This window comes from Narcine bancroftii, chromosome 4 (genome assembly GCF_036971445.1).
Source record: "Narcine bancroftii isolate sNarBan1 chromosome 4, sNarBan1.hap1, whole genome shotgun sequence".
NCBI classification, from domain to species: Eukaryota; Metazoa; Chordata; class Chondrichthyes; order Torpediniformes; family Narcinidae; genus Narcine; species Narcine bancroftii.
In genome coordinates this window covers 75,495,277-75,522,053 of record NC_091472.1, presented here as the reverse complement: position 1 = coordinate 75,522,053, position 26,777 = coordinate 75,495,277, and the positions used below count along the sequence as shown (strand labels likewise).

Below are 26,777 nucleotides of genomic sequence, written 5' to 3'. Positions count from 1 at the left end.
GAAAAGGTACAAGGACTGCCTAAAGAAATCTCTTGGTGCCTGCCACATTGACCACCGCCAGTGGGCTGATAACGCCTCAAACCGTGCATCTTGGCGCCTCACAGTTTGGCGGGCAGCAGCCTCCTTTGAAGAAGACCGCAGAGCCCACCTCACTGACAAAAGGCAAAGGAGGAAAAACCCAACACCCAACCCCAACCAACCAATTTTCCCTTGCAACCGCTGCAATCGTGTCTGCCTGTCCCGCATCGGACTGGTCAGCCACAAACGAGCCTGCAGCTGACGTGGACTTTTTTACCCCCTCCATAAATCTTCGTCCGCGAAGCCAAGCCAAAGAAAGAAAGAAAAAAGAATCACCATTTAAATGTCAAACACAAGCAATCTGATACCTAGGTATTAGGTTAGATAATAACTTAAGCCACCTGTAGAAACTAAATTATCAGCCACTAATAAAGAAATTGTAGGAAGACTTAGAACATTGGAAAGAATTACCGCTAATGTTGATAGGGAGGGTAAATTGCATTAAAATGAATGTGTTCCCAAGGATACAATGCTTATTTCAATTGTTGCCAATTCCCTTAACAGAGAATAATAAGGAAATTCTTGTGGAAAGGGGGGAAACCAAGGATAGCATTAGATAAATTAACTGAGAGGTACAACCAAGGTGGTTTGCAGTTACCAAACTTAAAAAAATTATTATAGACCCACACAATTAAGGTATTTATCAGATTTTTACCAGACAAGGGAAAAACCAGACTGGACTAAGATAGAACTTGATAAAATAGGGGAGAAGGTACTGGAACATATACTTTATAAGTGGGATGAAAAGCTGTTGCAATATAAAAGCTCAAAAGTATTGCATCATTTACTTAAAATATGGAAGAAGATCAACTTAGAAAGGAAAAAAACAAATGATCAAATACCATAATTGTTATTGACACAAAACCCACTAATCCCTTTTACAATAGATAACCTTTCCTTTAGAGAATGGGCAAGAAAAGGAATCAAAAGAATAGAAAATTGTTTTTTGGGAAATAATAACATTTGAACAAATGAAGTACAAATATGGAATAACTCATGGTACAATGTTTGCATATCATCAACTAAAAGCTTATTTAAAGGATAAATTTGGAAACAGACTGAGATTACCAGAAGGAAGCAGCTTTGAATATGTGATTACAGACACAATGATAATTAAAAGATTTATAACAAACATGTACATGGGATTACAGAAACATGGCTGCAGGGTGGGCAAGCCTGGGAACTTAACATCCCGGGGTATACGATATTTAGGAGGGATCGGCAAGAAAGAAAAGGGGGTGGGGTAGTATTGATGGTGAGAGAAGGGACCGACACGATTGACAGGAAGGATATTAACTCAGAAGATGCGGAATCTATATGGGTAGAACTGAGGAATAGCAAGGGGCGGAAAACGTTAGTGGGGGTGGTATATAGGCCTCCAAATAGTAGTGTAGAGGTGAGGGAAGGCATTAAAAGAGAAATTAGAAAAGCGTGCAATAAGGGAACAGCTGTCATCATGGGAGACTTTAATTTGCATATAGATTGGACTAGTCAAATTGGTAAAAATACTGAGGAGGAGGAATTCCTTGAATGTTTACGGGATGGTTATCTAGACCAATATGTCGAGGAACCAACTCGGGAGCAGGCCACTTTAGATTGGGTATTATGCAATGATAAGGGGCTAATCAGCAATCTTGTTGTGCGAGGCCCTTTGGGTAGGAGCAATCACAATATGATTGAATTCTCACTCGGCATGGAGAGTGATGAAATTAAAACCGAGACTAAGGTCCTGAATTTAAATAAAAGGAATTATGTGATGGTATGAGACGGGAGTTGAGTAAGATTGATTGGGTGGTGTTTATGGGGGAGTTGACTGTGGATAGACAATGGAAAGCATTCACAGATCTAATGGAGAAATTGCAAAAATCGTTTACACCGGTTTGGCATAAAAATAAACCAAAAAAGGTGACTCAACCGTGGATAACAAGGGAAATTAGAGACAGCATTGGGTCCAAAGAGAGAGCATATCAATTGGCCAAAAAATGTACCGCTGCTGAAGACTGGGAGCAGTTCAAGATGCAGCAAAGGAGGACAAAGGGATTAATCAAGAGAGCAAAAATAAATTACGAAAGTAAGCTTGCGGCAAATATTAAAACCGACTGCAAAAGCTTTTATAAATATGTCAAGAGGAAAAGATTGGTGAAATCCAGAGTAGGAATCAGGGGAATATATAATGGCAGACCAATTAAATTCTTACTTTAGTTCTGTTTTTACAAGAGAGGATACAAATAACCTCCCAGGGATGTTGGGAAACATAGAGACTAATGCAAGGGAGGAACTGAAAGAAATCAGTATCTCTAAGGACATGGTCTTGGGAAATTGATGGGATTGAAGGCAGATAAATCTCAAGGGCCTGATAATCTACATCCTAGGGTACTCAAGGAAGTGGCCATTCAGATAGCAGATGCTTTAAGAATTATTTTCCAGAACTCGATAGACTCAGGATCAGTACCCATGGATTGGAGGGTAGCTAATGTTACCCCACTATTTAAAAAGGGGGGTAGAGAAAAAGCGGGAAATTATCGGCCTGTGAGCCTTACATCAGTAGTGGGCAAAATTATGGAATCCATTATTAAGGATGTAATAGCGGAGCATATGACTAGCAGAGAAGGGATCGGACGGAGTCAACATGGATTTACAAAAGGTAAATCGTGCTTGACAAATCTATTGGAATTCTTTGAGATGGTGACAGGTAAAATAGATGGGGGAGAGCCAGTGGATGTGGTGCACCTGGACTTCCAAAAGGCCTTCGATAAGGTCCCGCATAAACGACTGGCTTCCAAAATCAAGGCTCATGGGATTGGGGGCAAAGTATTGATGTGGATTGAGAACTGGCTGGCAGGTAGAAGACAGAGAGTTGGGATAAATGGCTCATTTTCTGAGTGGCAGGCGGTGACCAGTGGGGTACCACAGGGATCTGTACTGGGACCCCAACTATTCACAATTTACATTAATGATCTGGATGAGGGGATTGGATGTAATATCTCCAAATTTGCAGATGACACTAATCTAGGAGGGGTTGTGTGCACGGAAGAGGGGGTCAGGAAGCTCCAGTGTGATTTGGATAAATTGAGGGACTGGGCAGATACATGGCAAATGCACTACAATGTGGATAAATCTGAGGTTATCCACTTTGGTAATACAAACCGGAGGGCAGATTACTATTTGAATGGGAATAGATTAAGAGATGGGGAAGTGCAGAGAGACCTAGGGGTACTTGTACATCAGTCTCTGAAGGCGAGCATGCAGGTACAGCAGGAGGTTAAAAAGGCAAATGGTATGTTGGCCTTTATATCAAGAGGGTTTGAGTATAGGAACAAGGATACCTTACTGCAGCTGAACAGGGCCTTGGTGAGACCCCACCTGGAGTATTGTGTGCAGTTTTGGTCACCTTATCTAAGGAAGGATGTTCTTGCAATGGAGGGAGTGCAGAGGCGATTCACCAGGCTGATACCTGGAATGGCAGGAATGACTTATGAGGAAAGATTGCGCAAATTGGGATTGTACTCGCTGGAGTTTAGAAGATTGAGAGGGGATCTCATAGAGACATATAAAATTCTGGCAGGACTGGACAGAATGGATGCAGATGGGATGTTTCCAATGATGGGAAAATCCAGAACCCAGGGCCATGGTTTGAGGATAATAGGCAAACCATTTAGGACTGAGATGAGGAGGAATTTCTATACCCAGAGGGTGGTGAATCTGTGGAATTCATTGCCACAGAGGGCAGTGGAGGCAGGTTCATTAAATACATTTAAGAGGGAATTAGATATATTTCTTCAGTATAAGGGTATTAAAGGTTACGGAGAGAAGGCGGGGACGGGGTACTGAACTTTAAGATCAGCCATGATCTCGATGAATGGCGGAGCAGGCTCGAAGGGTCAAATGACCTACTCCTGCTCCTATCTTCTATGTTATGTTAAGCTGCAAGATAAGGAAAATGATGAAGTAAGCTACAAACCCAAACAAAAATGGGAAAAGGATTTAAACATTAAGATAAAAAATGAAACATGGGAAAAGTTATGTTCTGGAACTATGAAGAATATAATAAACACAAGATTACACATGATGCAGTATAATTGGTTACACAGGTTATATATCATGCCCCAAAAGTTAAAAGAATGGGATCCAACATTATCAGATACATGTTTTTGCTGTAAGAAGGAAATGGGAACAACAGTATGTGTCATTTGGGCATGTGAGAAAGTCAAAATGTTTTGGGAAGATCTAAATCAGATATTAAATAAAATCACAAAAAATAACATACCAAAAAATCCAGAGATCTTTCTTCTAAGTAATATAAGAAGTAAGGAATTAGACCTCAAATTGGATAAAGTGCAAAAACGATTTATTATGATAGCCTTAGCAGAAGCAAAAAAATGTATAATGTCAACTTGGAAAATGGAAGAGAGCCTGAGAGTACAGCAATGGTACATGGAAATGAATAAATGTATTCCATTGGAAAAAATAACATATAATTTAAAAAATAAAGTCACATTATTTAAACAAATTTGGGAACCATACATGGAACATAACAGAGAGGGCTTGCCTCGGACCTCCACCCCATAAAATGATAAGAAGACAAAACGACTTGATCCAGTGTGTAAAGGTAGATGACACATTTTTCTTGTTTATATTTCATTGTGTAATGACATTGTTTAATGGTTTTATTATATTGTATATGTTGAATATTTATTGGTTTTGGAGAGGGGTGGGAAGGGGGGAGGGAAGGCAGGGGGGGGGGGAAAGGGAGAAAATACCACTGTGTATATTTAATGAGAATGTTTGTATATATTTTGGTTGATTATGGTTCACAGTGTGAAAAATAAAAAAAAATTATTAAAAAAAGTCTGTACTCCTTTCTCTTTCTGATCTCACCTCATTTCATTCAATTTCATTCCATTACCCCACCTAGTTACATGTGCTTATCATCTATTTCTATACTTTTCCACAACGATTCCATCTACCCCGCACCCTTTCCTTTGCTCCCTTCACTTTTCACCTTCCTTGCTAGATTCCAGCATCTGCAACCTTTTGTTTTTGTTTTAATTTTCCGGCCTCTGTCACCCACATTTCCCTCTGATGTCTCAATTTATCACCCACCAACTTCTGTCTGCTGACTCCATCTCTTCCCCTTCCGTGCTTGGCTCCATCTGCTCATCATTGCCATCCTTGCCTAGTTTCTTCCACCTATTGCCTGCTAGTCCCTGACTCACCCATCCTTATCACCTGGCTTTCTCCCATCCACGTTCTGTGCTAATTCACCTTCTTGACCTGAAATGTGGACTATTCTCTTGACTCCACAGAAGCTGCTTGGCTTGCTAAGTTGTTCCAGTCATGTTTTTGTTTACAACAGATCTATTCATTGGATGAGTGGTGACTGTAATATTTCCTCTTGTTCTTTTATGTTAAATCTAAGTTAGCCCTAGTTCATGTGGTCTGAAGAGAGAGAATATTTATTGTCAGGTCTGTTAGCAATGTGGCATTTAGTGTTGTCGGATGTATACAAGTTCAAGTTACTGAGACAAGAAATAAAGGGGAAGAGTCAAAGAGAGGAGGAATAAGAGGAGGGGATGACTATCTAGATAGATACCCCTCCCTCTGCACTCTACTGCCAGGGCCTCCGAAATGAGTTAAGTGAACTTCTTGTGACCCTCTGAGCCATTCAAAAGCAGAAACAATTCTCTACTGTCATGAGAAAGCAAGACAGGAATGGAGGATGCTAACCATCAACAAGCAGATGAGAATATGTTCCACTTTTGGCTAATGAGGGTGAAGCCATGAAGGAGCTTTACAGAGCTATCTGTGAAGCCCAGACTTTCCATCCTGACAACGCCATGATTGTTGGTGGTGACTTCAATATCGCCAACGTCCTTGGTGAGTACAAGGCTGCACTTCACATCCACATATCTGTCCTGCTAACCCCGGTATGTACATACCGCTGGCAAAGAAAAGTAGATCAGATCGCAGGAAGATCAGGAAGTGGGTGGGGTGGGGAAGGAGCCACAGCAGTGGTGAAAGACTGCTTTGAGACCATGGACCTTAACTGTTTCAGAGAAGCAGTCACTTACAACGGTCAAGTAAGCATGGAGGAGTACAGGAGCTCAGTGATTGGCTACATCAGCAAGTGTATTGAGGATGTGCTGAGATCAAATGCTTCACAACCATGGCTAAACAGAAACCATGGATGGATGCAGAGGTGCAGACACAGCTTGTGATGTTGCCTTCATGACAGGGGATTGGATGGCACTAAGATCAGCCAGGCCTGATCTCTTCTGTGCAATCTGGAAGGCAAAGCCGGAGTTCGCACAGAAAATCCACAGACAGCTGTGTGACACCGGCAACATGAAATGCATGAGGCAAGGGATCAAGACCATAATGGATCACAAGTCAACCTTGTGAGTTAAGGACAATGACAACTCGCTTTCGGACAGACTGTACATCTTCTATGCACAGTTTGATGAGAAGAACAAGGATGATGCCAAAGAAAGCTCTGTGATCCCCTTCTGAATGGGGAGAGAAGGTGAAGAGAACCCTATCCAAGGTGAACCCATACAAGGCAGTGGGACCAGATAATATATCTAGTCTGGTATCGAAGGACTGCACAGAACAATTGATGGAGGCCTTCACGAGCATCTTCAACACCTCACTGCAGCAGTCCCTTGTTCCCACAGGGTTCAAGATAGTCACCATCATCCCGGTCAAGAGGGTGACAATAACTGGCCTCAATGACCACCTGTGGCATTCACCTTCACCATTATGAAATGCTTTGAGTGTCTGGTGATGGAAAGTACCAAAGCACACCTCCAAGACATGTTGGACCCATTTCAATTCATTTATAGAAGAAACCATTCCATAGTTGATGCTATAGTTTAGTTGTTTCACTCTGTCCTGGTCCACCTGAAGAACGACGCCTCATACGCCAGACTGCTGTTAATTGGTGGCAATATGTAAGCATATATGAAATGATTTACGAGAAAACGCTGAACATTTTCAAAAAGAATGGAGTATTCACTTGAAATCACACTTTCAGAATTACACTTTAATGCAGTTGTACTTGAATCCCACAGGAAATGAATATTATGCTACAGTTGAGAGTGTTACCACTGATTGTGGAGAAAATCTGTTTTGGTATACATGCTGCATTTTTTGTACTAAATGGCATGATTAGTTTTTGACATGACTAAGCCTAAACCTTGAATTGAACTGTATGTTCTGTTTTACTCTATAATTTATAATCAATAAAAAGCTGTTTAAAATACTTTGTATACTTTCAATAAATACAGAAAATGCTGGAAGCAGCAGCAGCGATTGTGGAAAGAGAAACAGAGTTAATGTTCTGATGGAGGTCTTCGACAGGAACATTGACTCTTTTTGACAAATGCATCTTGACTGCTAAATATTTCCAGTTATTTCTATTTGGACTTCCAGTATTTGTATTTTTTTAATATTTGAATTTTAGATTTTGGACGAAACAACGTGCTAATCCCAAATTCAAAAATGCTACTGGTAATTCCTCAAGTTTGAAATTGATTTTAAGTTTGGCCTGATTTCTTACAGACCCTATTTGAGAATTTCCAGCATTCTCGTATAGATTTCCTGGAACTGGTGTGATTAGCATATTATTTTAAGCAATGTTTTTTTCTCTTTGTTCTCATTCTTCAACTTTTATTTGCAGTTGCTCAGGTGTTTCAGCTATGATGAGCAAACATCCATGACCCTCTTGGATATTTTGCCACCCTGTTGTACCTTTGCTGTCTCAATCTTTCTCCTCTCAGCTTCAGGCACAATTGTTTTCTCACTTTTCTTCCTCTGATGAAGTAATTGACCAGAGACATTACTGCCCTTTGCCTCTCCAAATATATTGCCCAAGCACTTTGTCATTATTTCAGATTTGTAGCAGCTTCAAATTTTTTAATATAAGTTTAGCCTGTCATTTTTAGTATTTGTTTTAGAACATCTAAAATAAAATGGGATCTGAAGATAGAATTAGTTGCTTTAAGATGAAATTACTACAAGTGACTGGAGTGCTACAAACCCAATTTAAGTTTGAAACAAAAGGGCATATATTTGCTTTAGGATCTGCCTTGTTGTGATGTATTACTTTGATCTGCAAAACCAGTACAATGAGAACAGATATTCTGTCTGAGATTTATTACATGGCTCTCCAACAATATAAAACCTAGATTTAGGTTTTCATTTAAAGCGGCCAAATGTTTTTCTCTTTTTATTCTCTTTGCACCTTCCTCCTGTCGTGGTAAATATTAGCTGCAGAGCTATATTATTGGAGGTTGGGTTTGTTTTATCCACCGATAGAAGTTTTATTCATTTCTGCCTTTTGTCTCCAAGGTTGCAGCAAGCAATACTGAGTTCAATTCTTTATTTTTCAGTGGTGTGTGATGGATGTGCTGGACATGACTGACTAAATCCTTTCTTGAACAACCTTTCACCTTACTCTATTAAGCTAGTGCAGCTCTTTGAAGCTTCCCTGAAAGATGGAAAGTGAGCATGCTCAAAACTAGCAAATCAAGTCCACTGACAAAAAGAAAATTATTTTTGCACCATTTATAATGTAAATTCCACAGTGCCTTCTCCCAACATTGCAATGATGGCTGTAGTGAGAACATCTCTGCAAAAAGTTTTGGTATTCTTGCAGAATTTGCAAAGGATGGCAATTTCCAGTCCACGATATCAGAAGCTGTGTAAGGTGAGTCAGACTGACACAGTCTGTCGCATCTTTATATAATTCCTTCATGGTGCTGAGAGAGCTGTTTTGAGATCAGTGTCGAGGGCAATGACAGAGTAACTTTGGTTAATTAGATGTAATTATTGATTACTGTCTCTGTGGGCTGTCACAGTGATTTGCCCATGCACGCAATTCTGTCATGTCTTGAACAGACTGCTTTAAGACACATTTCTCTTCTACATGTTCATAAAGTAACTGTAGTGTGCCTGCTTCGTCTGTTTGGTCATGGTATTTTTTAAATGCAGCCGGTACTGTTTGGAGCTTCTTTCAGGGGAACTGATGATGGATTACTGCTGACTAATAGAGATGCCTGCTCTTTTTCTGATCTCTTTCCTTGGCTGACATAGTCTGTGTGGAATTAAAATTGCCCAGCGTGGATACTGTTATTTCCTTGAAATTAGATTCTGTACATTTAGTTTTAAGTAGATCAATATTTTCAGTGATGAGACATTTAATCTTTTTCAAGGAAAACTTTTCTCACAAAATGATATTTGAAGTCCACTGAAGATTCATGTTTTTATGGCTTTCAGGCAAAGCTGGCAGCTCTGTTTTGCTGCTCTGAGGAAGCGAAAATAACTTTCTTTGTGTATGCTGAACAAAAATTTGCAACAATATGATTTTCTGAAGTGAAGCACTAAAGACAGTAATTTAATGGATATTGATATTGTGGAAAAGGTTTGTGATGGCATAGTATTGGAGAGTCCTCAATAGGTCTATATTCTGCAAAATGCATTTGAATATTAAAATGATCTTACTGATTACGTTGGCAGTAAAAATTGATGGTCCTTTTTCACTGAACCAATAAGAATTCTTGGCAGCAAGATGATTTGGTTTTAAATTAGACACATTTAGAGCAAAGAATTTAAACATTGAAAATGCCTTCAAGTTTAAGAAGGTGCTCGCTTCGGCAGCACATATACTAAAATTGGAATGATACAGAGAAGATTAGCATGGCCCCTGCGCAAGGATGACACTCAAATTCGTGAAGCGTTCCATATTAAATTAGAAAAAAATTTTAAAAAGTTTAAGAAGCAATTAATTATTCTCGAATGGCCGGTTTTTAAAATTTGAAGTCATTGTTCAGATCTAGCTTGATGAAGAGTCCCAACTGGAAATGTTGACTGACCATTTTTCTCTAAAGACACTGCCTGACCCACAGTATTCCTCCAGCTACTCTTTTGTTCACTCATTAGTGAAATTACCTGGTAAACTGCATATCATTAGGGTGGCAATAAGCATTGGCCTTACTGCTCATCTCAATAAATAGTCAAGACCTGGGCGTCTTAATGAACTTTGGCTTAAATAGCTAGTCCATGGCTATTTAATCAGGTAGTTCTTTCGGATGCAGACAAATGAAAGAAATTGCTGGGTTTAGGCGCTAAAGTGCTTATTTCCTTCTTGTTAACGTGAAGAGAGTAGGGTATTAGGAGATGCAGTGTGTTGGAATGTCTCTTCAAATTTGGAATTTTCTCACTGCAATAGTGCCAAGAGGCTTCTTCTTTTGACCTTTAAAAGCATGAAGAATTGTGTGCCTGGTGTTTTCATTAGATGTCATGATCATCATATGTCCGTGCGCATTTTCACATAAAGAACCTGACAGCTTAAAGCAATATTCAAAATGTTTTCCAGGTAGTAGTTTCAGGTGGTAAATATATGCTAGCATATATTGAGCTGAATGATCTCTGATGTGTCAATCCAGTTTGTATAATTGATAGAGGTTTAGGAATACTCAGTATGATACCAGAATGAAAAAGTGGGGTTACTCCATACCCAGGAAGGCGCAGAGATTCCATACTCCATTGAATCTCAGCTTTGGCTAATATTGGGTTGCATCATATTTGTTAAGTTGCAACTTTTGATGTCATCTTTGCCTCACTTTCTCAATGTTTTACTCCACTTTTTCCTCGCCCTCAAGGCTCACAAGATGAGACGGCTTCTTCCCTGCATGCCCACAAAGTCATATCTATCCGCACGATAAAATTGTAATCGAAGATGAGTCAAGATTAATTGGCATAATACAAGCAGGAAAGATTGGGAGAATCAAGAAATGAGGAATATTTTAACTATTACAAATGGGGGAAATATGTAATTGGAATTAATTTCAAGCTCTTGTTAAGCTTCACAATTTTTCAAATTGAGTTGCTGATTGCTTATGAACATAAACTTTTTGAACTTGATGTGAAATCATGATCTCTGAACTTGGTGTGCAGGAGGGAAAAAAAATGTTGAAAATGATCACATTGGGATTTGAGAGCATGACAGTGAGTTGGAAAATTGTAAACAGGTTGCTTATTAATGGTGCACAACAGGTAATGAGTCCTCGGATTTCAGATTTTATTGTCAAAAGAGAACATACATGACATCACATACAACCCTGAGATTCCTTTTTCCTGCAAGCGCAGCAGAATCACCCCTAATTGGTAGTGCAAAAAAATAGACTGTACACAACGTAAACATGTCAACAAATAAAAGCTGTAAACCGATAACAAATGTAAACAAACTGCAATGCAGAGAGAACAAAATAAAATCAATAAAGTGTACAAGTAAGAGTCCTTAAATGAGTCTCTGATTGAGTTTGCCATTGAAAATTCTGATGGTGGTGGGGTAGCAGCTGTTCCTGAACCTGGTAGTGCGAGTCTTGTGGCACCTATACCTCTTTCCTGATGGCAGCGTTCCCTGTAGATATACTCAATAGTGGGGAGAGTTTTGATTGTGATTTCCTCGGCTGTATTCACTACCTTTTTGAGGGCTTTACGTTCTAGGGTATTGGTGTTCCCTTACCAGACTGTGATGCAGCTGGTCAGTACACTTTTCACCACAGAAATAGGGTTTCTGATGTCATACCACACCTATGCAAACTCCTGAGCAAGTCGAGGTACTGATGTGCTTTCTTCATGATGCCATTAGTGTGTTGGGTGCAGGAAAGATCCTCTGAGATAGTGACTCCCAAGAACCTAAATTTCTCACCCTCTCCACCTCTGATCCCCCAATGATTATATATCTCTGTCTTTCCTTTCCTGAAGTCAACAATCAGTTCCTTAGTTTTGGTGTCATTGAGTGCAAGGTTGTTGTTGATGTAAGCTGACTCATCCCCTTCCTTTATACAGCCCACTACCGTGGTATCATCAGAAAATTTGTAGATTGTGTTATTGTCGTACCAAGCCACAAAGTCATAGGTGTAAAGTGAGTAGAACAGGGGGCTAAGAATGGAACCCTGTGGTGTTCCAATCCTGATGGAGATTGTGGAGGATAAGTTTTTAACCAATATTCACTGATTGTGATCTGGAGGTGAGGAAATCCATGATCCAATTGCACAGTAGGGTGTTAACTCCCAAGTCTTGGAGCTTGCTAATCAGTTTTGAGGGGACTATGGTGTTGAAGGCCGAACTGTAGTCAAACCCTAATTTGTAATTTATGTTTACACGGTCACGGTGCGCTGATATTTTCTTTTACCGATCTGTAAAATGTGCAAGAAGTGTTCATAATGATTACATGATCTGACCCTTGGGAGTGGCTGAGAGCATTTAAAATAGAGCAAGTTTGTAAAATTTGATCATGAAGTTCCATTTTAAATGAAACTATAAGCCTTTTCATGGCAGAGAAAAGAGTGAGTGGATATTATCCGCCTCTACCTCACTCCACTTACATCCATGAATGTGGCACACCCACATTTGATGCGCCTCGAGTGATCCTCCCTGATCCCGGTGTCAGGGCCGAGGCAAAGGCCCTACTAGGAACTATGAATGGGGAACTGTTTGGTGCAGCTCTAAAGGGGTGGGCTGATGATGTCATTAGCCTGCGACCCAGGAGTCACCACCTAACTGCTGCTGGGCACAGGCAGCCCAGCAGCAGTGTCCCGCTCAGCAGCCCCTCCTACCAAACCGCTCATTACCCCCCTACCGTTCATCCTTCCCCTCCGCTCAACACCACAGCCACTCAGCCTTCCCCACCACCACCACTCAGCACGCTTCCTCCTGCCCCCCCATCCACAACTCCCCCACCCCAGCCAAACACAGGCAGCTAAATGCAGACCAAACACTTGAGCTGTCATTGCAGGGCCTCTCGGCAGCCTGCTTCACTGAGCAGGCACGCGTGAAAGTTTAAATTTCTCGGTGTTGGTGCTGACACATCTTGTGCCATACAACTTTGGTGTTTCGGGACCAATTGACATTTTATTGAGTAATGGCAGACTTCGTTACCCATAATCTCACACACAGCTGGAACTGTTGGTTGATACAGCGGTTCCAGCTGCGTGGGGGATAATGGATAATGAAGTCGGCCATTGCTATGTATGTGTGGTGTCATGGCACCAGTAGCCATGCCTCCTGAACGTCGCATCAATGCCCCAGCCATCTCCAGACTGAAAGGGGACATCGGAGCAGGCTTTTCTGGGCCTTGTGAAAAGGTAAGAAATACCTTTTCATTCTGCTTTTGGTCAGCCTCCATGCGGAGGCCAACTGTGAAAAGGCCTTATAATAATTCAAAGCTTGAAAATCTCAGATTCGCTACAATGATAAATGTTTGTTTCTGTAAATCTATGAAAGGAACTAATATTCAAATTCATAATGATATTATTGTACTGAGTCACAAAATATTTAGTAAAGCTAAAATGAATCTCATTGGGCTGCTCATTTATGGTTAATGCTATGATGGTGCTTGTAGAAAACAGCCTGCCTTCATCTGTGCGCAAATGATGTAACTACATTTTGAAGTATGGAAGTTACACCTTGCTGTGCATTAAATAAGAAAACTGGGGAGCTGAGTGGAATCCTTGCATCCATGTGGTGCTGATTAGTGTTTCATGCATTTGTGAGACTGTGAGGTAGGAGAGGCTGCTTTAGATGCATAAAGATAGAGGAGAGCATCCCAGCCCTGGTGAACTTCAGAGTGGAATGCGTTCCTTCAGACAAGCTGTGAGAGCATTCTACTTGAAATAGGAGAAATGGTCAAACCAATGAATTGAGGATTTCAAACAAGCCTTCAAGATGTTGTTTGGGAAGACTCGTAACTTTGAAACTGGTTCCATCAAGGATTTGAAGTAACCTGACTGAAGATGCAGTCAAAAATGAGGAGGTAGCCTGTATTTTCCAAAGAACCATTTTCTCAAGGCTTGAACACTGCCAGCTGACATCTCTTTTAATTGGTTTCATTCAAGAAATGTGTTTGTCAAGTGAGAGGTAGATCATTAGTTTCTCAGTTTTGAGAGATTCTGATAACCCCGGCTATCAGAAAAAGGGAAAAGAACAGTTAAATTGTTCCAGTTGATGATGATGCTTTGCCAGTTATTGAATCTACAGAGTTAAGAAGATGACAACCATCTTTTCAATTTAGTTGGATGGCTGTTTTGAACCTGAGCACAGCATGTGCCCACAGAGCAATCCAATTAAAACAAATCACTATAAAAGCAGTACTTATCCTTATTAAATTGCTGTGATGTTTGAGGAACCCAGAGAGATTGATTATTCAGACAAATTTAGGCCTTTGTGTTCTCTGTGTTTAATAGGGGTTCTTTCTGGTAGCTCACTGAAGATCAAACACACTAGTGGTTTGACATTATGCTGAAACTTCAGGTTGAATGAGGTTTGATCACTTGATCACTATTTCTAAAAGACTAATTTTTTAAAAAAATCAGACACGAAAATCATTAGGGTTGTGTCACTATGAATCTTTCACGGGATTTGGTTGAGAAGGAAAGACTGGAAAGATCAATTTCTCTTCAAATAATCACCCAAACAAGGATCATTTCTCAAGGGTGGCCAGCAGGCACTGCAGCCACGTCTTGCAAAGAAAGAATTGCAGATTTGGCTGTGTTGAAACATGCTATGTTTAAAATCCTTTTGTGTTGATTGAGGTGCAGGCGCCATTCCAAAAGTTGCATTTAAAATCTACACAGTTTTAGGAGAATTATGTATTGTTTTGGGTGGTGCCCTTGAAATCTTTTCCCAGAACAAATGTCTTTGGTCTTGATTTAACAAAATTCGTAAAAGCTTTTACTTCAGCAATCCATTGAAACTACTTTGAAGTATTATTTGAGTTGTCTTGGTTGAAAACATTGCTTTCTGATTCAGACAGGAGTGATTTTCACAGAGTTGTGTGAGTATGGATAGGATCTAAATGAAAATTATCGTAAGATGGAAAATTTGCAGGTGTAAATCTGGACCAAAAGAGCAAGTTTTTGTTGTGAGATTAAACATCCTGAAATAGTTGAATATTTATGGAAATACGAGAAAGGTTTCTGTGATGCACTTGAGATTTACTGATTTTCAATATTTTCCTCTTTGCACAAAATGCTTAAAATCAATACATGCTTTTCTGAGGTTATTTATTCTTTTGGCACGTAACTTTAGACTATAATCTGAGAAGAAAATATCCAGAGAGTGCAGAATAATCTTCAAATCTATTTTGTTTGTGAGACGTCAACTAAAAATTTATGTATATTGGGTAAAGATTTTTTGTGCCATTCAGGGTGAAAGAAATTATTTCAATGCACATTGGATGTTTTGCACAATGCTATTTTTTACATGCCAGAATCAGAATAGGACATACGTGGTAAATGGGAGAGCATTGAGGAATACAGAAGAGCAGAAAGATTTAGGAGTAACGGTACATCGTTCCCTGAAGGTAGAAACTCACGTGAATAGGGTGGTGAAGAAGGCTTTTAGTATGCTGGCCTTTATCAATCATTGCATGGAATATAGGAGTTGGGAGGAGATGTTGAGATTGTATAAGACGTTGGTGCGGCCTAATTTGGAGTTCTGTGTGCAGTTCTGGTCGCCTAATTATAGGAAGGATATAAACAGAGTGAGGTTTTTCAGTTGGTTGTTTTTCCAGACTCTTTTGTGTAGTCTTCCAAAGGCGCTATTTGCCTTGGCGAGTCTGTTGTCTATCTCATTGTCGATCCTTGCATCTGATGAAATGGTGCAGCCGAGATAGGTAAACTGGTTGACCGTTTTGAGTTTTGTGTGCCCGATGGAGATGTGGGGGGGCTGGTAGTCATGGTGGGGAGCTGGCTGATGGAGGACCTCAGTTTTCTTCAGGCTGACTTCCAGGCCAAACATTTTGGCAGTTTCCGCAAAGCAGGACGTCAAGCGCTGAAGAGCTGGCTCTGAATGGGCAACTAAAGCGGCATCGTCTGCAAAGAGTAGTTCACGGACAAGTTTCTCTTGTGTCTTGGTGTGAGCTTGCAGGCGCCTCAGATTGAAGAGACTGCCATCCGTGCGGTACCGGATGTAAACAGCGTCTTCATTGTTGGGGTCTTTCATGGCTTGGTTCAGCATCATGCTGAAGAAGATTGAAAAGAGGGTTGGTGCGAGAACACAGCCTTGCTTCACGCCATTGTTAATGGAGAAGGGTTCAGAGAGCTCATTGCTGTATCTGACCCGACCTTGTTGGTTTTCGTGCAGTTGGATAATCATGTTGAGGAACTTTGGGGGACATCCGATGCGCTCTAGTATTTGCCAAAGCCCTTTCCTGCTCACGGTGTCGAAGGCACCTCACAAAGATAAGCGTATACAGAGCCGTTGTCATACCCACACTCCTGTTCGGCTCCGAATCATGGGTCCTCTACCGGCACCACCTACGGCTCCTAGAACACTTCCACCAGCGTTGTCTCCGCTCCATCCTCAACATCCATTGGAGCGCTTACACCCCTAACGTCGAGGTACTCGAGATGGCAGAGGTCGACAGCATCGAGTCCACGCTGCTGAAGATCCAGCTGCGCTGGATGGGTCACGTCTCCAGAATGGAGGACCATCGCCTTCCCAAGATCATATTATATGGCGAGCTCTCCATTGGCCACCGTGACAGAGGTGCACCAAAGAAAAGGTACAAGGACTGCCTAAAGAAATCTCTTGGTGCCTGCCACATTGACCACCGCCAGTGGGCTGATAACGCCTCAAACCGTGCATCTTGGCGCCTCACAGTTTGGCGGGCAGCAGCCTCCTTTGAAGAAGACCGCAGAGCCCACCTCACTGACAAAAGGCAAAGGAGGAAAAACCCAACTCCCAACCCCAACCAACCAATTTTCCCTTGCAACCGCTGCAATCGTGTCTGCCTGTCCCGCATCGGACTTGTCAGCCACAAACGAGCCTGCAGCTGACGTGGACTTTTTACCCCCTCCATAAATCTTCGTCCGCGAAGCAAAGCCAAAGAAAGAAAAGATAAACAGAGTGGAGAGAGTGCAGAGAAGGTTTACCAGAATGTTACCTGGGTTTAAGCATCTAGAGTATAGGGAGAGATTGGACAGATTAGGTCTTTATTCTTTGGAGCGTAGAAGGTTGTTAGGGGATTTGATAGAAGTATTTAAGATTATGAAAGGGATAGACAGAGTGGATGTGGATAGACTATTTCCGTTAAGAGGAGGAAAGATTAAAACAAGAGGACATGAGTTAAGAATTAAGGGGCAGAGGTTTAGAGGTAACATGAGGGGGAACTTCTTTACTCAGAGAGTGGTAGCCGTGTGGAATGAGCTTCCGGGAGAAATAGTGGCGGTGGAGTCAATTGTATTATTTAAGAAAAGGTTGGACAGGTATATGGATGAGAAGAAGATGGAGGGTTATGGGCATTGTGCATGGAGGTGGGACTAGAAAGCGGTGTTTGGTTCGGTGCGGACTAGAAGGGCCTAATGGCCTGTTTCTGTGCTGTAATTGTTATGTTATGTTTTATGTTAGTTTCAAGTTCGAGTTTATCATTTGACTGTGCATATGCAACCACGAAACAGCATTTCTTCAGACCACACACATACACGCACAATACATAGCACATACATTCAGAAAGATATAATTTAAAATAAATATACATAAATATTTGGAGATTTTTTTATTTGGTTACAGGATACTGTTCGTAAATTTCACAGCCTGCAGGAAGAACTATTTTCCAGCCTGACATTCCTGATTCGATGGTCCTGTACCGCTACTTTAGTGAGTCAAATATACTGTGCACTGGATGGAAAGGATCCTCGATAATTCATTGAACCAGCGATGCTCCTGGTAAATGTTGTCAATAGAGGAAGGGGAGACTCCAGTAATTTTTTTTTGCTCGAGAGATCAGCACAAACAGATGCAAAATAACCATTTTTAAAATTTTCCACCTCTAGCCACTTTGATTGCAGTAAAACATCATTCATTGTGCACTGGCAAGATTTAGGCAATATAATATTTTCCCTTGCTTTTTCCATTGAAATTTTGTCTTTACAATTGTGTTTAGAAATGGTTTGTAGAGATTCAGTGTCTGATTCTACACAATTACTATTCTGTTAAAAGGGGAATAGTAAAAACAGCATTATTTTACGCCTGTGCTGAATTAGATGCATAATTCATTTGATGGTAGGAGTCTGAGGGTTGTAATGAAGTTTGTTATTTATGTCAGAGGCCTGTCATCAGTAGTCTGCATGAGGACCAGTGCTGTTGCTCACTATATTAATGACTTGAATTTTGCAGATGGTACCAAAATTATTGGATTAATAGACAATGAAAAAGGTTACCTGAGATTACAACAGGATCTGGAGTTACTGGGAAAATTGGACAAGCAATGGCAGATGGAATTTAACTCCAACAGTGAGATACTGCATTTTCAACTGAACCAAGGCAATAGGAGGGCCTTCGAGTGTTATGTTGCACAGAGAGACCTTGGGGTATACACACTGTGCCTTGTAAGTGTTTACACAAGGAGACAGGGGGGCAAGGAAGGCGTTTTTACATGCTTTCCTTAATCGGACAGGGCATTGAGCACAGGAGCTGGGGTTTCCTTTTACAACTGTACATGACATTGGTGAAACCATACTTAGATATCAGCATGCAGTCTGGTCCCACAGATAAGGGAAAGATGTAATGAAGCTGAAAAAAGGCACAGGAAATAATCGTGAGGGTGTTAAATGGGCTGGAGAGCTTGAGTTAAAAGGAGAGATGAGATCAGCTGGTGCGATTTTCTTTGGAGAGTAGGGGAATGAGGAGGTCTAGAAAATCATGAGGGGCACAGATAAGGTCATAGACTTTTTCCCCAAATGTATAAAACTAGATATAGACAAGATGAGAGGGGAAGGATTTAAATTGGGTTTGTGGAGCACCTTTTTCCACAAAGGGAAAAGTACAGAAGGACATGGGCCAAACTCAGGCAAATGGGACTAGCTGAGGATTGGCAGGACAAGTTGGGCTGAAGGACTGTTTCCATATTGTAAAACTTCATGACTCATTTGTTTTGATTCGTAATGCAATAGTAAATCTCAAAACACATGTCCACATCATCTTGTCCTTGTAAAGTTGTTAACAGGTGACTTTGTTAATTGATCTCCTTATTTTTGCAATTTGCAACCGTTACCAGTTGATAACCATGAAAACAACATTGGATCTTGGGTTTGGTCTGGCATCATTTGTCATTGGGAGACTGTTGAAAAAGGCTGAATGATTTTATCAGGGTATTTTACTTCCATGTGCAGGCAGAGAAACTGTCTTCATGCTGGAAAGATGGTACATTTTTTTTCATTGTATTCCGAATGTGTTCCAGATTGAGTTAATAGTGTAATGGTGTGTGAATATTTATCTAATGAGTCCCATAAGATGACTGAAATTACTGCAGTCGCGAAAGAGGAAAATATGACACAGCTATTGAGATTCCAGATATAGTTATGGCTGATTTCAATGTGATGAGATTGTAAGCTGTAAAATCAGTTAATGGATTTAAAAAAGTGTTCATAAAAGGTAAAGGTAAAATGGTAAAAATTCCATTGCCATATAATAATACATTTAGAATGCAACATGCATGAAATTCTTTAACTTTTGTCTACCATAAGGCAGACAGAGAGTTGCCACTTTGTCCAGCACCCCTCATAGAAACCTACAGCACCTGGTGTTCCTTGGCAGCCTCCCCTCCAATCCCTGACCAGGCCTGAGCCTGCTTAGCTTCTGAAATGCAATGATGCATAAATACTTTATATCCATATCAAATAAGATATTTGCCAGTAGGTGAGGGATAAAATAAAACTGCAAGATAAAGCATGCAAAAAGATATAATGTGTTATTGTTCTGTTGAGTAGGCAAAGCAATCAAGATAAGTAGTAATAAAACTTGTATGGGAACTCAAAATCAAAACATCAAAAGTTCCTTCAGCAGTTTGCTTTTGGCTTCAGATTCCAGTATTTCCATTCTCTTTTGTCAGTATTGCTAGGTTGTTTGTACAAAAGTAACTGTTGCAGTAATGTCGACCTGACCTCGTCTTAGAATTTATTGAATGATGAGTATTATCATAAATACCACCTCTCCAACAGTGGAGTCCATTCTTACTGAAATTCACCGTCGTGGTGCTGTATCATCAGACCTGGTCACAAAAATCAGATTTATTTCAATGAGTGTTTACAGCTTGTAGAACAGTAAGGCAGTTTAAAAAAAAAGTTGAAAAAATTTAAAAATGTCATTTCTAATACTTCAATGATTGTGCATAAACATTTTTCCTCGAGAATTGGCTTAATTTCATTCAGATTTTAAAATATTTATGGATTATTAAGATCTTAATGGTCTCTGACACTGAGACATTTAAAAATGTGTTAAATGTATCAACAGCTTTTAAAAGGCAAATTTGCATGCCAGCTTTACCACCTGTCAAAGGCTGCAGGTGCTTTCTGGTAACAGATCCCCACAACCACACTGTCTAACACCTGCTCTGCCTGTCAGGGAAATCATATTTCAGATTTATTCTCAGAGTATACACAAGACATCACATACAACCCTCAGATTCCTTTTTCCTGCAGGCATGGCAGAATTACCACTAATTGGTCATGCAAAAATAAACTGTACCCAGTGTAAACATAAACAAATAAAATAACTGTAAACAGATAACAAATGTAAACAAACTGACTGTGCAATACAGTGAGAACAAAGAAAATCAATAAAGTGCACAAATAAGTGTCCTTAAATGAGTCTCTGGTTGACTTTGAGGAGTCTGATGGTGGAGGGGTAGCAGCTGATCCTGAACTTGTGGTGCGAGTCTTGTGGCAGCTACACATCTTTCCTGACGGTAGCAGCGAGAAGAGAGTGTGTGCTTGGTGGTGTGACAGATTATAGATATGCTTTTGGGAGATAAATTGGGGCAGGTTTTTTTTAAGAATAGGTCACATACAAACACTTTAAAACAGATATTATTTAAAATACTGAAGCTCTGCTAATGCTAGATATGATGGCCCTAGAGCCTTTGCAAAAGCTTTGGAAAGTGCCTAAGAGACTTCACTAATGGATTGTTGTTTACAAAATGGCAATAGATGAAAGAACTTGTTGGAGCTGCACATTGTCTGGAGTGGAACTTGCTGTTCTAGGAGGGTCATGTGGTTTTGCAAGCAGAGAGAGTCAAACAGGTTTTTCTCTGTGAGAGAGACACACACCCAAAGATCAGTTCTACAGTTTTATAATGAGCAAAAGCAGCTGGGAATGGAACAGGACAAGCTGGCAAGCTTGTGGAAAACCCCCATTTGGAAGACGAGTTGTGAGTGCTTAGTTCAGCCTGGTTAAAGCCCTTGTGGTTCATGCAAGAGGAGAGGACTGGCTGTCTAATGTTTCATTTGAAATAAGAGAAATAAAAAGGAACTCTGTGGTGATCTGAAAGAAAGAAGTTATCATCTGGAGAACCCAGAGGGGGAAAGTTTCTTCGGCAAGACATTGAAGTGGCTGATTAAAAAGGAATCAGTTGTGGGTGTCCAGCGTATAACAAATCTCTCTCTGAAAACCAATAAGAACCTTCCTGAGCGGTAACCATTTACTTTTCAAGCACCAAAGCCTGATGAACTTTATGAATGTTAAATTCTGTGCACAGTATAAGAATTGCCTGCAACCAGTGAACTTGGAGGAATGAGAAGTAAGATTGGACTATGAATCAAATAACTTTTCTGAACTTACATACACACATTACTTAGAATTAGAATGCGCTTAGAATTAGAAGGGGGTTAAGTTAAGTTAGTTAAGTCAATAGTGATAAGTTAAAGTGTGATTCTGTTTTCATGTTTAAAGATAATTAAAAGCAACTTTTGTTTAAGAAACCATTTGTCTTGGTGAATATCTATTGCTGCTGGGTTTTGTGGTCCTCCGATCTCATAACAATGGCGAAGGTCTTTTATAATTGCTGCTGCCCTCCGACGGCAGCTTTCCCTATAGATGTACTCAATAGTGGGGAGGGTTTTGCCTGTGATGTTATGGGCTCTGTCACTACCTTTTGGAGTACCTTACGCTCATGGTTATCCCATACCAGACTGTAATGCAGCCAGTATGAACACTTTCCATCACACTTTTGTAGAAATTTGCCAGGGTTTCTGGAGTCATACCAAACCTCCGCGAACTCATGACGAAGTGAAGCACTGACGTGCTTTTTTCACAATGCCATTTGTGTGTTGGGTCCTGGAAAGATCCTCTGAGTGACTCCCAAGAACCTAAATTTGCTTACCCTCTCATGGTTACTTCAAAGGTTCCTTTTATTTTCATGTGATAATACATTAAATACAGCATGATATATTTAACTTCTTTCTACTGCAAGGCAAACAAGAAGTCTCCATGAGCATTGAATGGCACCCTTCACAATAGAACAAAGAACAATACAGCACAGTACAAGCCCTCCGGCCCTCGATGTTGTGTGGACCCATATATTCTTTCCTAAAAAAAGTAAACCCTCCCGACCCCATAGCCCTCTATTTTCCTTTCTAGAACAAAGAACAATACAGCACAGTACAAGCCCTCCGGCCCTCGATGTTGTGTCGACCCATATATTCTTTCCTAAAAAAAGTAAACCCTCCCGACCCCATAGCCCTCTATTTTCCTTTCTAGAACAAAGAACAATACAGCACAGTACAAGCCCTCCGGCCCTCGATGTTGTGTCGACCCATATATTCTTTCCTAAAAAAAGTAAACCCTCCCGACCCCATCGCCCTCTATTTTCCTTTCATTAATTGTCCGTTTAAGCTGTGTGGGTCCTTCAGCCACAGTACCCATCATTGGTCCTCTACTATGGTCATCATCCTGTGGGGTTGTCTCCTCAGCTTCATCTCAACAGGTGGGGGAGGGGGGTGGGGTGGGGAGGGGAGTTTTCTCGTTTCTGGTGCCCCGTGCTGTCCGCTGTTCCTCTGGAGACTGCAACCCCTCATGGTCTGCTGTCTAGCACATGGTCTGCTGTCTATCTTGGTCATAGACTTCCAAAGTTGCAGGATTTTAAATAAAAGTTGGTTCCTTTAACAGGCTACTTAAAGCCAAGTTCAATCCTGACCTATAACAAGACAGGATTGATCTTGGGAGATATTGTGGATCAATTAATATCAAATATATAACAGGAAATTACTCTGGTCTTTAGTAACAGTGGGAATGCTTATGACATTTTGTTTAACTGGTCAGAGCCAGTAAGGATAGGTCATTATTATTGAAACTGAAAATAATTTTGAGGAGGCGAGAAAAATAATGGACCTGGAAAAATCTCCGTGTTATTTATGTGAACTTTGGGAACATCTGATAAATTGACATAAAATCATGAATGTTTAAGCAAATGGAACAGAAAACAAACTATTGACATGAAATTTTGCTGAGCAGCAAGGGGACAGGTGAGTGATAACAGGCAGGAACATCAATTGGCAGGATGTACCGGATCTTGGCAATGAAAAAAAATGAAATGCTTTGGCCTTTTTCTATCAAGCATTAGAATACAAAGGGTTAGAGGCAGTGATCCAGCAATATAAAGCCTTGATGTGTGTACACATGAAATATTGCATTTTCGAGCTCATAGTTTAAGAGTCAGAGCAGTGCTAAATTATATTGAATTACTTCACAGGTTAATTTGGGAAGAGTTTATCCAAGCTCGTGCTACGGTTCCTAAAATATGGATTTTTAAATATTTCAATTTTTTTCCATACATGTAATTAATAATTATGTAAAACAATAGGAATTTAAATTTAAGGGAATTTCAATCATTACATGATGTTGTTACCCCTTCCCTTCCCTCCCATAACCTCCCTCCTTAAAATCCCCACCCCCAAAGAAGTTGATTATATAGTAATGTAAAATAAAGGAAAAGTAAAAAATAGCTTCATGGATTGCTTGGAGGATTGCTTTCGAACACTCAGGACTCCAGCAAAGTTTATATGATCAATATAGGGAAGAAGATTAGCTCAGGACTCGAGAAGCTGGAAGAAACCACTACATATTTATACCAAAATTTTGAATATGTGGGCTCAAAATTTGCAAAAATATACCATATTCTTCAAATTATTTGTAATTTTCTCCAAGGGGATACCACTTTGAATTTCTGTATTCCATCTTTCCATACCCAAATGTGAATCTGACTTCCAGGTCATTGCAATGCACTTCCTTGCCACCGCTCATGCTATTTTAACAAATTTCATTTGGTATATTGATAGTTTCAGCTGAGGTCTTGTTCCTTCTATATTTTCCAATAGAAATAAATCTTGGTTTTGGGGAAATACAATGCCTGTAAAAAGTCCACCCAAAAAGATTTTACCTTTCAAATTGAATGCAATAAAAGTTCCTGTCTCTTCACCACATCTAAAACATTGATATATCTGATATAATTTTATTCAATTTTTGTGGTGTCAAATATAGCTGATGTAAAAAAATTATATTGAACTAATCTATACCTTACATTAAATAGTATTTGTCAAAAAATCTCGACATGGATCTGACCATTTTTGCTTATCAATTGTAATATTCAAATCCTGCTCCCATCTCTGTCTAGATTTATGGACTCCATGTTTAATCGTTTATGTTTGTAATTTTGAATCCAATTAGTTTATAAATTCCTATGCTAATCTTTATCCTATTTTATCCAATTCTAATTTGACCCATGCTGGTTTTTCTGATCCTTCAAAAAAAGATGTGAGAAATCTTATTTGAGCCGCCTGATATTAATTCTTAAGGTTAGGAAACTGTAGGCTTCCCAATTCATATCACCAATTTAATCTTTCTGTAGAAATTCTTGACATTTTACCTTTCCAAAGAAATATCCCTACATGTTTATTTAATTCTTGAAAAAACTTGTGAGGTAGTAATATAAACAAGGTATTGTATTCTTAGGAATATATTCATCTTAACACAGTTAACCCTTCCTCCTAATGTTACAGGTAATATGATTCATTTTAAAAATCTTCAGCCTTGAGTAATGGCAAATAATTTTATTTATATAATTTAAAAAATATATTATCTACATGAATCCAAAGATATTTTGGCCATTTAAATTGAATATGTCTTTGACATCAAGTATAATCACAAGGAAGTCTCGGGTTTTGTCAAATATATTAGAACATCATCTGCAAATAAATTAATTTGACCAACCTTACCCTTACTTTCCAAATCACTCCAAATTGTCTCTGCTAGTTGCTCTATAGCTTATGTAAACAAAACTGGAAATGAGGGACATCCTTTTTTTTGAATATTTTATTTAATCAACATATATAAGATCAAATAATTGAAAATAATATACCAAATTACATAATAGAATGTTAACAAATATATGTTGAAACTATATATAAGAAACTAAAATTAAAAACGTAAAATAACTAAAAAAAACCCACTCTCCCCCTACAAAACTACTATTATACCAAAACTAAAATACATGGTTTTCATTATAAAACAATTACAATTAATTAATTTGGATTGCAGCAGTTGACAAAGACATCATAAAATTATTATATTATTTCTTCAGGGAAAACTTCCCTAAATCTAGCATACAGACCCCAAATTTGGAAAAATAACGAATTCATAATTTTTTCTGATGGAATACAACTTTGAATCTCAGCATGCCACCTCTCTAAAGTTAGCGAGACATCAGATTTCCATGTTACAGCAACACATTTTCCTTGCTATGACTAGAGCTAATTTAACAAATTTCTATTGGGAATCTGACAGCAACAATTTAGGAGTGACACTTTCAAAATTCCCTAACAGAAGTAATTCAGGATTCAAAGGAAAATCCACCCCCATTATCCATTTCAAAAATTTACTAATAGAAACCCAGAAAAGATTAATCTTTGTACAAGACCACGTAGAATGAAGCAAAGTACAAATATCTGTTCCACATCTAAAACTTGATCCGATGAATTCGATCTCCATTTATTTAATTTCTGAGGAGTAATATTCAATTGATGTAAAAAAATGATAATAGAGTAATCTATATCTTCTTCTTCTTTGGCTTGGCTTCGCGGACGAAGATTTATGGAGGGGGTAAAAGTCCACGTCAGCTGCAGGCTCGTTTGTGGCTGACAGGTCCGATGCGGGACAGGCAGACACGGTTGCAGCGGCTGCAGGAGAAAATTGGATGGTTGGGGTTGGGTGTTGGGTTTTTCCTCCTTTGCCTTTTGTCAGTGAGGTGGGCTCTGCGGTCTTCTTCAAAGGAGGTTGCTGCCCGCCAAACTGTATTTGTCTTTACACAAATTTTGACAACCTTGTTGTTCTATAATCGTACCTAGGTCTCGTTCCCATTTTTCTTTGAATTAAACAAACTTACTTAATTGAAATAAACTTTATAATTATTCCATCAACCATGATTTGTTCCAAATTTGAAAGATCTTTTAAAATAATTTCTGGTCCTAATTTCTCTCTTAAATAAACTCTCAATTGAAAATAACAAAATAATGTATTGCGAGGTATATCATATTTAATCATTAACTGATCAAAAGACATCTATTATTATCATAACAATCTCCCAATTTAAAAATTCCTTGATGATACTGTAGTGACTACTTTGGAAGAGCTACTAAATCAACACAAGGTTAACAGCCAAAGACTGTTTATTTGAGTTTTATATCCCTCCTGTCCCAAGCTGCACGGGACTAGGGGTGACTATGTATTTGCCTCCAATCTGCGGGGCTGATGGGTTTAAAGTAAACATGGTGAGAGCCCCACGTCCTCGAGAAAGAGGTATAGCAACCCAGTGTGCCACTACTCAGTACGCAGTCCATTGCCCAGGTGAGTGTGTAGTGGCC

The 26,777-nt window shown here is 39.6% G+C and overlaps 1 protein-coding gene and 1 non-coding gene across 4 annotated transcripts in view; both read left to right on the top strand.

Annotated features, from left to right (window-relative positions):
* Positions 1-26,777, top strand: part of LOC138760695 (utrophin-like) — a 632,519-nt gene that overhangs the window by 409,569 nt on the left and 196,173 nt on the right. Inside the window, exon 1 of one of the 3 annotated variants that reach the window (XM_069931644.1) lies at positions 8,669-8,785. The exons of the other annotated variants lie outside the window; for them this stretch is intronic. Coding sequence (XP_069787745.1) covers positions 8,684-8,785 — 102 coding nt within the window. The 5' untranslated portion in view covers positions 8,669-8,683. Of the gene's footprint in view, positions 1-8,668; positions 8,786-26,777 lie in introns of those variants that run through there. 3 annotated transcript variants of the gene reach the window in all.
* Positions 9,720-9,826, top strand: LOC138762529 (U6 spliceosomal RNA). The gene has a single exon (XR_011356937.1). It is a non-coding gene; the product is annotated as a U6 spliceosomal RNA (small nuclear RNA).